General features: G+C 49.2%; 1 protein-coding gene across 4 annotated transcripts in view; it reads left to right on the top strand.

The window, feature by feature from the left end:
* Positions 1 to 8,924: 8,924 nt before the first annotated feature.
* Positions 8,925 to 15,219, top strand: part of FERMT2 (FERM domain containing kindlin 2) — a 114,915-nt gene continuing 108,620 nt past the window's right edge. For 2 of the 4 annotated variants that reach the window (XM_066630066.1, XM_066630054.1), the window contains exons 1-2: positions 8,925 to 9,042; positions 10,648 to 10,824. In XM_066630066.1, the coding sequence (XP_066486163.1) occupies positions 10,668 to 10,824 (157 nt within the window). In that variant the 5' untranslated portion in view covers positions 8,925 to 9,042; positions 10,648 to 10,667. The remainder of the gene's footprint in view (positions 9,043 to 10,647; positions 10,825 to 15,219) is intronic. The other 2 variants (XM_066630060.1, XM_066630047.1) reach the window with 1 other exon arrangement.

The following is a 15,219-nucleotide window of genomic DNA, read 5'->3' as shown; positions in this document are numbered from 1 at the left end:
CTCTTGGAGTACTGATGTAGGGCAGTGACTAATTGTGCAATCCTAGACCTGCTTACTCAGACATGCTTCCATGGGGTCTTACTCCCATGTAAATGTGCATAGGTTTGCAGCCTTGTGACTGAGCTTGAAGTAGAAGGAAGGCTCTAGTCTGAATCTCTAATGGGGAGAGTCAAGCTAGAGTGAAATACTTTGAAAAAAATTAAGCACTGTATTCAGAATTTTCATGAAAAACCATCCCCCTCCTCCCTCCCTCCATTTCGGCCTTAGAAGGAACCATCTGAGAACAAGGAGTAGCTGTTTGGCTCCCTTTTTGCATGCCTGCACTGTTCTCATATGCCCCATAGATGTCGCCAGCAGAAGCTGCTTCTGGCTCACTACATCAATTGGGTTGAGAGGCATTTTCCCATGTGCATTCCCATGCTGATTTGAAGGCGCACTCTTTATGGCTTCAGACCCTAGTCTTTGAGAAAAGGCTCCAGGGTTTTAAACAACACATTCAACTTAAAATCATGATGGGAAGCTCCTCTGGGAGCCAGCAGGGGCTGACATGAGTAAAGTGACAACAAAGAAAGGTTTGATCAGGGCTGGCTGGGCTTCAAGCTGGTGGGATCTATTTTGTTTGATAGCCAATGGCATAGCTGAGGGGAACCGGGGGGGGTACTGTGTTCCTAGGTGTCATTCTGTTGGGGGTAGCAACTACCTGCACCACACAACCTGCCTCCATGGCTGTCTGCTTCTTTTTCTAAGCAGAAGAATCAGGCACCCACTCTGAGTAGCACAGAGCCCCTCCAAGAGTGGCTGTGAGGGGGAAACATGAGAACTTGCCTCTCCTCACAGCTACTCTTGAAGTGGCTGAAAACTGCTGTCAGCAGCCACCCCAATGCTCCTATTTTTTTCCCCATGGTTCCTAACCCGAAGTAATTTTGGTGATGTCATCACATCACAATTCCTCAGGGAGTGGCATTTGAAAGTGTGGCCCCAACAGTGCAAAAGCCAGCTATGCCACTGTTCTTGACTACAATCTCCTGACACTTAGCCCCTGGAGCCCAGTCCAAAACAGTGGCTCAGGAGGACAGGTGTACACTTAGAATAAAGTGACAAGGGTGCCTCCTGAGCATGTGCTTTGTCCTGAAGTTTCTCAGGACCAGAACTGGGCTCTCTGCCTTTGCACAGAAATCCATTACCAGTTTGTGCCCAGTTTCTCCATTTAGCAGCCTGATTTTGGAGTGGGAATCCTAAAGAGAGTCAGACCCCCTCCCGCTCATCTGTGGCAAATCACCCAGAAATCTACCAGTTCAATACTCAGCAGCTACCTTGTGCCTGCCTTTCTCCCACCCTCCCTCCCATCAGAAGGCATGACATCAGCGCTGCAGTTCTGTCAAGACTCCTTCCTGTCCTGGCCATGGGCATGGAGCCACTTTTAGATAGTATAAAACTCAAGTGCTTATTGCACAGTATATCTGTTAGACTGTAAGAGGGACAAGACTGTTTGCTGTGCTAGATTAATAGTGCCACCCCTTTGGTATACACTGTCCCTTTAAGACAAGAAGGGCCACCAAACCACTCCCACAGGCTGTAGAAGCCACTTTGGAGACAGTCCATTCAATCAAAGGAGCAAATGACATTTGATGGCTTGGACCCAACAAACAACAAAGCAGGCAGTTCATGGGGTGTATTTGATCTGCAAACAGATCCAGCTGTTGACCTCCCAAGTCATTAATAAGCCTGCTAATATGAAAGCCTTTCATGCCCAAGACTTCCTGTAAAGGACTCAAAAAGCCACAGGTCTAGCAGCACTTTGGAAATAAAGCTAGTGCTTGAGTCTCTTCCCCTACAAGTCAAACAGCTGTAGGCTAAGCCCCTGCAAGCATACATCTCCCTGGCACTGTGCTGCTCAAAAATATATGGAGAGCACTTAGCCAGCCTGTTACGCAGAGGCAGCACCTACAACTTTCTAGTGGAGACCAGTGCCCATATGCTTGTTATACCAGGACACAGTGGAAGGTGCCTTCTGCTGAGTCAGGGTCTAGCCCACTACTGTCCACTCTGGCTGGCTGTGGCTCTCCAGGCATTAAAGGAGAAGGAGGTCCTTCCTGTCCAGAGGCTTTGTGACACCTGTTGTAAGAGTTCATTGCGTCACCCCCATAATGGATCTTATCCAGTACCATACAGAATAAATTATAGAATTATACCCATTGCCTAAATGCAGTGGCATCACTAGGGTTCATTTATGGTAATACATAACAGTATAGGTCACCCAACACATCAGGAGCCAATGTTCATGTCATGTAACTGAATAAGAGTTCTAGTATGAGCTCTGAGAGCTGACTCATACTAACACCCTATTGATTCCCTGCTGTGTCATTGGCTTGGAACAATCAGTCTCCTTGGTCAGTTTTGAGTTAACCCATTTTTGCCTGGCCCACAGCTGTACACATTTAGTCCTTGTTGTGTATATGCAACATTGGGCAGAAATGGCCTAAAGAAATCCACTTTTTGTTACATAAGGCAGTTGTGTTTTCCTTTTCTCATTAATTGTCCATAACTTTTGATAGAATACAGATAATTCAACTCGGTTAGTTTCATTTAATTCTGAATTACATTACCTATTGAATAATATATAACAAGAGGGGATTATTCATAAATACCAAGGTTTCCACAATTTTGGCCACTAGTGGTGTTACTTCCCCTGAGGATGTCACCTGGTGTGGTTCACACACCCTAGTGATGTCACTGTTCCTGCCCCCTTACATGCAATCCTTTTAACTAGAGATACTAGGCGCACCTAAGGAGCCCCTTTACCAACCACAGCCTCACATGTGCTAATCATGCACTCCCCTGTAACAAGCATGGCTTCTGCAGCAGACATACCTGTGCTTCACAGGAGAAAGTGGAAAATATTTTGGCCACATTCACTCAGGGCACTCTGTTTTGCTCATGTTTTTATTCCACCCTTCCTCCAAGGAGCTCAGGGTGGTGTATATAGCTCCTTTCTTCTCTGTGTCCTCTCAACAACCCTGGGTGGTAGGAGAAGCTGAGAGGGAGTGACCTCTCACCAAGATCACACCCAGAAGTTTCATGGCTGAGCAGGGACTTGAACCTGGAAGTTTCAAGTCTTAAGTCCAGCTCCCAAACCACTGCACCAATTAATTACAAATCGACAAATTATATTTGTTTGAGAGAAGCTAAGACAGTATGCATCTTAGGTAATGTTGCAAGAAAATGGTCTCTTATTTTTGACAAAACTACAGAATGCATTTAATATACTACTGCTGCTGTCATGTGTCAATGGTAAACACAGGCGTCTGTGAGGAAGACAGGCACAGAAGAAGTACAGAACTGCTTTAGCAAGAGCCTGCTTTGGAGCTTGACTTGGAGGCCAGTTAGTCTCCATCCCAGTGAACAAATGCATAAGAACAGCCTCACTGGATCAGGCCATAGGCCCATCTAGTCCAGCTTCCTGTATCTCACAGCAGCCCACCAAGTGCCCCAGGATTGCATTGGAAAGCAGATACTTCCCCTCCATGCTTTCATAGTGGACCTGAATGAGTTGATTTTACTTCATGCCCTGCAGAAATCTGTGGCAAAGCTAGGTACTGATAGATGAAGCCACATTTCCTGTTCGTGAGGTTTGTGGTTTAACCACAAAACTCTTGTTCCCTTTCAAGCTTGAAGGTGCTGTCCCTCAAACAACTCATTGTTCGTGTTGCTTCCCCATCCGTGCCAATGTCACGTGCCATGCCAGTCTTTGTGCAAGACTGCACCATTTCTGGGTTTTAATTGAACATTGTGTCACTCAGACTGCCCTGCTTGATAAGCGAGAGATTCGAGGCACAATTTGATCAAGTTACAAGTTACAAGACCCACTGATTCAGTGCAATGGGGAGAGCTAAGCATCCCAGTCTGGGTTCTCAGCCACTGGTGTCTACTGAACAGGGCCAGCCCACCCATGAGGTCAACTGAGGTGTCCACCTCAGGAAGCAGAGTGGTAAGGTATGCCCACCTCTGTCTCTACTCTTGCCTGGATTGAAAAAAATATAGAGGGGTGCATAGCAGACTGCTGTAGCCCACCACAGTCCTCGCCTCCAGGCCTCTTCTTCCACCACCACCCGCTGCAGTGGGATATAAATCATAAAATAAATGAAGCACGAAGAGACCAAAAGGCCCCATTTCTGTTCCTAAAACTCAGCAATCTTCCAGCGTGGCCCCGCAATGATTTATTTATTTATTCACATTTTTATACTGCCCTTCCTCCAAAGAGCTGAGCGATTTACACAGCTGCTCCTCCCCTCCTCCTTGTCCTCACAACAACCCTGTGAGGTAGGTGAGGCTGAGAGAAAGTGATTGGCCCAAGGTCACTCAGGAAGCTTTGTGGCTGAGGGGAGATTTGAACCTGGATCATCCAGGTCTAAGTCCACCTCCCAAACCACTACACCATCCTGGCTCTCTGCCTGCCCTGCAAAGAGCGCTTAATGTGAGGCCAAAAATGACTGACATGAACTGACACAGGCCTTCTGTTTCCATACACTCTTCAAGGCGATGGCAGTGGAGTGCAGGGCCGCAGAAAGGAAAACAACATTCTGACCCAACTTGCAGAGAAAAACCAGAAGACTGTCAGGCCCAGTAGTGAAACTGAAGCCAGGCCTGGCTGATGTAACTGATGTCAACTTCTAAGCCCCCTCACTTCGGTGCCTTATTTGGAGATGGCTGCCTATAAAATCCAAACAGTTCTTGCAAACAGTGGGAAGAGCCTAGAGTGACTTCACAGCTCCTGACGCAAGTGGCCTGGATTTCCAAACTCGCCTTCTCATTTCAGGACAAAGCTTCCAATAAATCTGCCTGCAGAGGCTTTGGGGAGTCACAGTTCCCATGGCAGAGGTTGCAGCAGAGCACGTCCGAGAAGAGACAGGTCACACCTGGCACTTCTCCCCATCCACTCCGGCCCAGGGGTGGCCAGAAACAGCACAGGGAGAGGTCCAGTGACCAGCTTGTGTGGGTGAACTGGCACATCAGCTGAGCAGGTCATTTATTTGGCTCGTATTATTTGGTTTATAATGATTTGGCCAGAGCCAAACCATAAGGCACATTACTTGGGTCATGCCAAATTCTGCAGTTGCTGAACTGGGAGATACACACAGCCCTGCTTGCAGTGTTTGTATAAGAGAGGAAGTGAGGAGCAAAGAGCACAATAGAAACAGCTAGAAATCCCCCCCCCCCCCAAGATTCACAAAGAAACAAACAATTGGAATAAAATCTTGGTAATTAGTGCTGACATTAGAGGGACAGGAAGCAGAGGGAAATTGGCATCCACTGATCGTGTCCACTGCAAACCCGGAAGGTTCCAACAGCAGGAAGTGCTGCAGGGCTCCTGTACAGCCTGCACTCAGATCGCTTCTCAGCCTTTACCTGGAGTAGGAGGGTGGAAGCATAGGACTTACAGAAGATATAGGCCCAAATCCTAACTATCCTGCACTGGCATAGCAGTGACAATGGGATGTGTCCTGCATCCTGCAGTTGGGTGGCACTCACAGAGGACTCCTTAAAGTAAGGGAATGTTTGTTCCCTTGCCTTGGAACTGCATTGCCCTTACATCAATGCTGGAAAGTGGGTTAGGATTGCTCCCATTGTTTTTCTCGACCTTGCTTGCAAAACACTGGTTGCATGACTGCATGTCCCATATTTATGCAGGACTGGTTGCTTCTGTAAAGCATGCCCACAGGAATACCTGGGGCAGGGGGGTGGGTGGGAGTGCTCAAAATGTGCTCCGCCATGAATGAGATTCAGGCTTCAGAACTGTAACCAATGCCGTATGTGATGATACTCACCAAAACCAAAACCTTGACAGAAGGCCAATATGGAACAGCTACCCACCAAGTGGTAACATACCCCCTTGTGCAGTCATCCCTTAGTCAGCTGGTTGTCTGTACTTTCTTGTCAAAGTGGATGATTCCCTGGTTCTTGATCAGCCTCCAGGAACATAGGAAATCCTTTTCTCCCTTGGTAGAACACAGATGACTGTTAAGTTGTAGTTACAGATCAACTTGGGGATGCTACCACTTGATAGAATCTCCTCCTTTAGTCACTCACAAGGAGCAACATCTGATCAGTCTCAGATTGTTCTTGTAAATTGTCTACGAAGTCATAGCACCAAGTGGCTAGGCTAATCTCTTGGGAGCAAGGGCTCCCAGTCTCCTGGGCAGTAGTGTAGCTACAGGGAGCCATTCTAGGCAGCCAAGGTGAGTGGAAGGGGCTTGTTACATGGCTTATTGCAGTGCCTGCAATACTTAATGTGCTTCCCCATAGCTATGCTACTGGTCCTGGGCATATTATATTCATTTAAACTCTGGAGAGGCTTTGTTTGTATGTGCTGGGCCTAGTCCAAGAAAGGTCTAGATTCATTCAAACTTTGGGAAGATGGGAGTGAAAATATGTAAGCTGGTGGTCTCCTTTGTGTTCCCATTCTAAGTTGAGGAAAGCTTGGCAAGGATCAAGCTTGATTTTGATAGTTCAATTTCCTGTTTATAAGTCACTCACAAGAGGGCACATGTTTGTCATGCAGAGAGTCCAGGATTCTAGCTGTAAGATCTCCTTTATTCCAGCCATGTGTTGTTGGCAGAAGCCATTTACATGTGACAACCATGTGTGCCAGAATGCAGGGAAGATGGGAGCAACATCACTCCTGAAGTCCTGCCCCGATCTCTGCATGTTCAGCTGGAAGTCTGACCAGGGCCTGCACAAGTGCCACTCAGACGTGCCTGGTCTCTATATACAAGATCAGGGGTGCCTGGAGGCTGGGGATGTGCTTTCTGAATGTATGAAAAGGACTTTATTGAAGATCCATACAACCGTTGTAGCATAAGTGACTGGGGCATGGTGACTGTTCTTGAGATTGCACAAACTCATCTGTGATTACAGGTCATCACACAGTGGAAAAAAGGCTGACTCAAGATGTGGTCACTTATAGTGCCAAGACATATTGGGGCATTCACAAGACTCACCATTTCACTAACACCATCATGACATCAAATTGATTGCCTGTACATGTGCAGCACAACATTACAGAAAAGTCATCACACATCACATCCTTATTTACAAACCCAATATTTCAGCTTGGATAAAACTGTTTCCAAAGTACTTTGCAATGCTTGTGTTTTGTGAGGTTCCTTTTCGTTCAAGCCCTTTTGGAAATCTGACCCCCCCCACATTAATGCAGGAGGGGGGTCATGCCCTGAGGCCCTGTCTCTGGGGAATTGCACCTCAGCATTTGCAAGGGGCCTTCCACACAGAGAGTGCCTCTCTGCGATAGGGAACTCTGCTTGCTGCAGGGCCAGTGAGTGTTTGGGGTGTGCTTGCTAGCAGGGCATATAGGGTGGAAGTCTGAAAAACCCTTTAGATCAGGGATGTCAAAGCATAAGGCCTGCAGGCTGAGTGCGGGCCCTGAAGGCAATTTATCCGGCCTGTTATACTTGGGTTCTCCCAGCTTGATAACACAGGCCAACACACATTTTGCTTTCTTAAACATTACACCAATTCCAGGGTATATTTGGGTGCCGATTCCAAAAATGGCATCCTTTTGCCCCATCACGTCTAGTTTTGGAGACATGGCATAGCCTCTTTAGTGAATGGTTCAAGCAGCTTCCTCATGAGGAAGCTGCTTGAGCCATTCACTAATGAGGCTATACCAGGGGTGTCAAACATAAGGGTTCCCCACATGCAACTCAGGGCACCCCTTTAGCAGACTGCACTTTTTGTAGGTGCAGTGAGGTGGCTAACTGATGCTTTCAGCCACACCTGGGTCCCAATCCAAGATGGATCTTCAAACCCTGCTTCATTTGCTATCAGCTTGTGGCCCTGTGGGGGTTAGGTGCAAAGGGCTGGCTGGGGCAGGCATGGTGGACCCATTGCCCAGCTTGTGGACAATGCCCAGCACATTTTGGGCACATGTGGGATCACCACTGGGCACCAAGAACTGGTTGAGGCAAGCAAGGACCACACCTGGCATCCCAATTTGCAGCTTTCGTAAATAAAAACCCGTCCCAGCTGGGGGGCTGCAAAGGGTGCAGGCGCCTTTGCCTCCGCTTAAATCCCCCCGCCAGGTGGGTTCCTGGTGGCAGCTCCCCCATCCATCCAAAGAGCCCCCTCTGTGCACTACCAGGTAGGCAGGGGTCCCACCTCGGTCAGTGGGGCTCACTCCCAAGGTGGTGCGCACAGGATGGTGGCCCAAGGGCCCAATCCTGTCCAACTTTCCAATGCTGAAGCAGCCACAATGCAGCCCTGAGGTGGGACATGTGGGTGGGTGGGTGGGTAGACAGGTGAGGCACAGCCTCCGCAGCGGAGCCCTTTGAAGAGCACCGCTGCTCTTCACCTGCGTGTGCTTGAGCACCTCACACGGGCAGCGGCGGCGTTTTTCAAAGGACTCCCATGGGGAGGCTCTGCCTCACCCCACATGGTGCTTCTCAAAGGACCCCAGTGGGGAGGCTCTGCCTCACCTGCCTCACCTCACGCAGCAGTGGTGCTTTTCAAGGGCTCGGGTGGGGAGGCTCTGCCTCACCCGTCTCCCCTCCCCCCACAAGTCCCTGCTCAGGTGGGGAGGCTCTGAAGAGACCCCCACGACCGCCCCTCCCCCACAGCCGCAGTGGGAGCCGTTGGTGGCCAAGGTGGGGCCCTCGCAGGCCAGGCTGTGGAGGGCCGAGGGGAGGGGGGCGGGAGGGCGGCCTGCGAGCGGGAGGCCCTCATGGGGGGGGCTGAGGGGACACCGCCCGCCCCCCGGGGGAGGGGCGCCCTCCTGAGGGGAGCCCCGGATGTTGGCGCGCTCCCCGCGCCGGTCCCGCTTCCATAATAGGCAGCGCCTCCGCGCCCCTCCCCCACCCCTCAGGCGGCGCCTCGGGGGCGGGGCGGAGGCGCTCGCGGCGGGGCGGGCGAGGGGGGGCGGCGGCGCTCCTCCCCCTCCCTCCCCCCTCCCCTCGGCATCTCCACCCGCGCGCCGCCGAGGAGCCCTCACACAGGCGGCGCCCCGGCTGGCAGGCAGGCAGGCGGGCTGAGGTAGGCGCGGGGGGGCGGTGAGGGGCGCGGGGGGCCGTGGCGCGCCCCGCTCCCGGGGTTCCCCTCCCCCCGCTCCGGCCCTTTGTTCGCGCCCTCCCACCGCCCCTCGCGGGGCCCGTCGTCCCCTCCTTCCCGCTCCCCGGGCGCCTCTCCCCTCGGAGCGCCCCCAGCCCAGCCCCAGCCTCCTTCAGGGCCCCGACTGCTGTCCTGCCCCCTTGCCTGGGACCGAGCCCCACTGACTGTAACGGAACTTACTTCTGAGGAGACACGCGTAGGGCTGGACTCGGGCTGCCACCCTCTGACTTACTCTTACCCGGGAGTAAGCCCCATTGACCAGAATGGGACCTGCTCCTGAGCAGGCGGGCAGGCATAGGACGGGGCTCTGAGTTCAGTGGGCCTTACTCCCACGAAGCGCACAGCGCTGCGCTCTCAGAGCCCGATTCTGTGCGTGTCTACTCAGAGGTAAGTCCCACTGGGTTCAGCGGGGCTTGCTTCCAGGAAAACGTGCATAGCATTGCCCTCTCAGAGCCCAATCCTATGCATGTCTACTCGGAAGTAAGTTCCACTGAGTTCAATGGGGTTTACACCCAGAAAAATGCACATAGAAGTGCCAGTGTGTGGGTGCCATGAATTAGGGGCCCAGTCCTGTGTCCAGCCTTGCAAATGGGGCAGCCGTGGGGTGGGCAGTCATGGCCTCCTCCTCAAGAAAAGGGGATGTTTGGGCCCTTTCCTCAGGGCTGTATTGTGGCTGCATCAGTGCTGGAAAGTCAAACAGGATCGGGCCCCAAGACATCCAGGAGACAGGATGAGCGGTAGGGCCATCCCAGTCTCCAGACCCACCACAGGGCTTGCTCCACTCTTGGGTAGTGGCGTAGTTAGAGGGGGTGCAGAGCACTAAGTCTTGCAGGGAGCGCCATGGCAGCATGCAAGGGGCCCCTCCCCTTCAGAGCCAGACCTATGTCTCTGCTTTGCACCCACCACCTGGAATGGCTCCAAAGGGAAAGAGCCTCTTGCATGGTGCCATGGGGCTCCCTGCAAGACTTGGTGCTTTGCACCCTCTCTAGCTACACCGCTGTTCTTGGGAGGGAAAACCTTTATTAATTGGGGGCTTAAAAGGTGCATGTGGACTCCAGGCATGGCAGTTGGAGGCATGATGGGTGCCTTGTGGCTGTGGGTGATGCTCATGCTGGGGAGAAAGGACAGCAATGAGGAAGCCTATTGTGTGTTTCAGGGATGGGCAGCGGAGGTGCTGGTGCCGAATAAGGGAATCCTTTAGGAACTCCTGCTTTAAATATGTGCAGCTGCTGGGTAGAGTTGGGGCTAAATAAGGTTCCAAGTGTGCGTTGTTGTTGGGCAGCTGGAAGTGTTCAGGCCGCTTCTGCCCTCCCCCTTTCCCCCCCCACGCTTTACTGAGTTGTAAACTGAGCTGAGTCGGGAGCAGCGCCTTCTTAGCAGTTGAGGGAGCTCGGCTTCTGCACCATCAGCTTGCTTTGGATGCTGCTTTCCTCTTTCTGATGACTGTGATTTTCTTCCTGGAGTGGGAAGTCAGGGAGAGGCTCATAAATTGTTCTGCTTAGCTCATGAATGCCGTTTCCTCTGCTCTAGGCTTGCAGGAAGGAGGAACGATGGCTCTGGACGGTATACGGATGCCAGATGGCTGCTACGCAGATGGGACATGGGAGTTAAATGTCCATGTCACAGACCTGAACAGGGATGTCACTCTGCGAGTCACGGGGGAGGTCCACATTGGTGGTGTCATGCTGAAGCTGGTGGAAAAACTTGGTAAGTTGTGGGGAAGGTGTGGCCCTTTTTGCATTGATTTGGTGCTTCTCTGGACACTGGAAGACATGAAGGGTGTGGAAATGGAGTTGCATGTGTTCCTTGCATAGGATGAATTTCAGAACCCAGAAACTATTTTTCACTGCTCATTTGTTGTGCTTGAGCTAAAGTTCAGGTCTGCTGAACTTGCTCTGCCCTTCTTTCTGTCCTTGCCCCACACCTTTCCCTGGCTGCCATCTAGTCTTATGGTACTGTCCCTCCACATAAACACATGTGTCTAGCCTCCATAAGGAGAGCGATGATGCCCACTCCTGGCGTGCCGTTGGTCACCATGAAGTTGGGGCGCAGGAAAGGTAATGATGGAGAGGTTGCTATATTAATCCAAGTTATTATTTATGTATTTTATTTATTGGATTTATATTCCGCCTTTCTCCCCGAAGGGCACCCAAGAGATCGTAGACTGTAAGTTTGATTTTTCTTTTTCTCTTCTGCCTTCACTGATTTATTTTTAAAACAATATTTTGTATTGTCTGTGCTCCTGAATTTTAGGACTTGTGATTCTGCTGCACAAGTGCTTAAAACTAAGGACCAGTCTGTATGATGGTCATGCTAACATTTTCAAACTTTACCTGGACTGTTTGCATCAGACTGTAATGGGATGTTGTATTTTTTAATTTCGTAGATGTTTACCCCACTCAAACAGACATTGCACAACTTACAGTTTAGAATAGTGAAACAGTAACACAACTCATTAACATCAGCAATACTTAACATACTTGGCAGTGAAATACACAGTGCTTCATCATTTCCTGCATGTACAAAGCTAGTGTTTCATGGAGAAGGCTAGCCTTTCTCTGTGCAGGGAGTGTTTTGTGTGCATGTGAATTTGCAGCCTTAAGAGGAACAGTCCAGGGAAATCTTTTGCCACAGTTTCTTTTGGTTCTGTCAACTGACCCTTGTATGTGCCACTTTCAGAAAAGACTATCCTTCTGTGTACAAGTGTCAAATAAACCTCTTGGTGTCTATTCCTCTGGCGCAACTTCAGCAGCCATTGTGTCGCAGCTGAAGCTTCTAAGGCCAGGTAGGCAGAGACCTGGAGTGAGGCAATTTAGCCAGACTTTAAAAAAAAATTGCAGAGATTTCCCAAAGATTTTATGTGATTGCAAAATTCATCATTAGGGAACACTCTAACATGGGTGGAAGTTTGTTGCCTTTTTGTTCATGATATTCATTTTGAAATTTTTTATCTAAATCCCAGATCAGGAGAATCTGTGCCCAGGCTGGCAAGGTAATATTACAGTTTTGCAAGAACATCTTGCTCTTCTGTTCAGTTAAGTTTAATTAAGACGTTCACTCCCTCTCTCCAACTTCTGGTTTGCTGTTGGGTAGGACAACCTCAGAGGAGCCTGCCTCCCTTTGGCAAGCATCCCTGTGTTCTGGGCTAAACCATAACATCACGCAATATTTCTGTGTTAGAACCTTGCAGATAACCATGCCTGTGGCAAGCAGCAACTCCAACCAGTTCAGCATTGCACAGGCCTACTGCTCAAGGCATGCTGTGAAACAGTTACTTGTTAGCAAGCAGGCAAGTTAACGTTTTATCCTTGCCCTCAAAGCCCTTATCTGTTTTTCACAGAGGGAGTTGATAGTCTGGCTTAGACAGGCAGTACTTGCCCTGCAGTCTGCATATACCTCAGCTAACAGGGCAAGGAGGCAGCTTATTTATATTGAGGGGGAAGCAACTGACCCTTTTCATCTAAGCCAGTGCCTTTTAACCTTTTTGGGGGTCACATACCCTTCTGAGACTCTGATGAAAGCTATGGACCTCCTCCGCAGAGAAAATTGTACATAAATACACGTACATGTTTTTTTGCGCCCTGTTCGTGGACTTTTTAAAGCTCGTGCATGGACCCCCAGCTTAAGAACCTCTGATCTAAGCACAACATCTCTTTCAGTGGCTGTTTCTTGGGGTGTCTTTTATGTTTTTAAAAAAATTATATTGTGATTTCTTTTATGTGTGAATTGTTTTGTGGATTCTTTTTGTTGCTGTTTGAAAAGCAGTGTATAAATATTCTTAATCATAAGTGTTTATGATCGACATGGAATTGTTGGGAGAGGTCATCGGGAGCTTTTGTGCACACTCCCTGGGCTCTTCATCTCAATTCTATTTGGGATTGGGGAGTCTGTGGAGGTCTTCAATTGCTTTCTGTGACTGGTAGTGGGCTGGGTGAGGGTAAATATCTTGATTTAATTTAACAAGACTGAGGTGCTGTTAGTTGGGAGATTTATGGCTTGTGTTACTATCAACCGACTCTGGAGGAGATTGCACTCTCCTTAAAGGAGGGGAATTCATAGTTTGGGAGTACTCCTGGCCCTGGGATGCCCAGGGGTTGACTGTGGCCTGAGATGCTTCACCCAGCTTAGGCTGATGCATCAGTGGCATATTTTTTGGGGGGGTCAGTTGTCAGACCTGACTGAGGTTGTCCATACGTGGGTTACATTGTGTTTGGATTAGTATGCTGCTCTTTATATAGGCATTTGGTCAGTCAGCGCAGAATGCTGCTGCACAATTACTGATGGGCACATCTCTGCTTTGTCAGCTGCTTTGGTTGCTGCTCTGTTTCTGGGTGCAGTTTCAGTTTTTGGCCCTTAAATCCATAAATGGCTTGGGATCACAGTGTTTGAAGGACTCCATTCCCCTGTGTGAAACTGCCCACCTCCTGAGATCATCTGAGAAGGCCTTCTTGCATGTCCTGCTTCTGGCACAGTACACTTGGCGGTGAGGCATGAGAGGGCCTTCTCTGCAGTGGCACCCAGTTAATAGAAATACCTGGAACTCCTTGCCCCTGGATGTAGGGCTAGTTCTGTTGCTACACTATTCTGGCAGTGACTGGAGATTTTGAGAGCTAAGTTTATATCGATCTTTTCTGCTGTGTTTGGGCTGTTCTGTGTTTGGCTATTGCCTTAGTAGTTTGTTATTACAAACATTTCAGCCCTGCCTATCTCCTTTACCTAAAGTTACCTGACTCAAGGTGGCTTACAATATCAGTACACACCCCAAACATTGCTAATACAAAAATACAGTAAAATACAGCAGTTATTAAAACATGATCACACAGAAGACCAAAAAGGTAAAATAAACTAAAAAAGAAAAACTACTGTTGAAAACCCCATGTCTTTAGCCTCTGACAAAATACTGGCAGATAGGCAGGGAGCCACACAGTGCAATGGGAATGCCACATTTGGTGGCAGCTGAGCAGATCCTCAGAGAGTGGCAGACCATGTAAGAAGGCTTCCTGCCTTGATCTTAATGGGCATGAGGCCCCAACCTGTGTAGGGCTTTGAAGGTTATCACCAGCACTTTGAATTGCACCCAGAAATGAACCGATGACCAGTGTAGCTTAAGTAGCAATTACAAGGCATGATCATATCATCTACCTACCAACACTTGAGCAGTTGCATTTTGTACCAGCTGAAGTTTCCAGCTTCTAAAAGGTCTTCAAAAGCAATCTTAGATAAGTAGTGTGCAGTAATCCACCCATTTGTTGACTAGGGCATGGGTCTCCATGATCACATCTGACTGAGATGGAAACAGGTGCAGCTAGCACACAACAGCTAAATCTGGGGAAAAAGCACAACCTGGCTGTCCTGGAGCAAAGTTGGGTCCAGGAGCACTTCCAAACTGCACACATGTCACCTTCAAGGGAAGTACAATCCATCCCTATCAAACTGTTCCCAAGTCAACAGACCCTCCTGCCCAGGAGAACCTCTGTTCTGTCTGGATTTAATTTTGGTTTGTTCACTTGCATTCAGTCCATCATGGACTCCAAACACTGGTTTGAGACCTCCAGTTTGCTCTGGTGGTGCTGTATATTGCTTTTGGTTCTTTATTCCATTTAGCTTCTCATTTTATGTTGTTGTTTGGCCACTTGAGAGCTTTCCTGGTGGGATGTCAGTTATTTGGTAAATATGCTTGGCTATGCCAATCTCTGGTAAACTGGGTGTAAACAGTTGCCATATGCAAATAGTGCTTCTGAAGCCCTGAGCTGAACAAACCTTGCTTTGGAACTGTGCTGCCAGGTATATTCTGGTCCCTGAGCTTACAGCAGTGGAGAAGGCTTGTGGTCCTGAGCTTGGGTGCCTTTTGCCTGGGATAGGCTTGCCTGCGCTTTTCATCATCCTCTTTGCTTACTTCCTAAACAATCCCAGTGGGGTTCCTAATAATAACCACCACAGCTCTTCAAGATTTTCAGCCTGACCAAGAGTATTGGGGGCTGAACTAAGGGTCTTCTGCATGCAGAATATATGCTCTATTAATTATTGGCTGAAACTATTAGAAAACTTACAGCCCCTCCCTGTTGGTGCAATATTGGGCAGTTTCATTTATTCACTTTTGTT

The sequence above is a fragment of the Tiliqua scincoides genome, chromosome 1, assembly GCF_035046505.1.
Source record: "Tiliqua scincoides isolate rTilSci1 chromosome 1, rTilSci1.hap2, whole genome shotgun sequence".
NCBI lineage: Eukaryota > Metazoa > Chordata > Lepidosauria > Squamata > Scincidae > Tiliqua > Tiliqua scincoides.
This window is presented reverse-complemented; position numbering and strand designations above follow the sequence as displayed.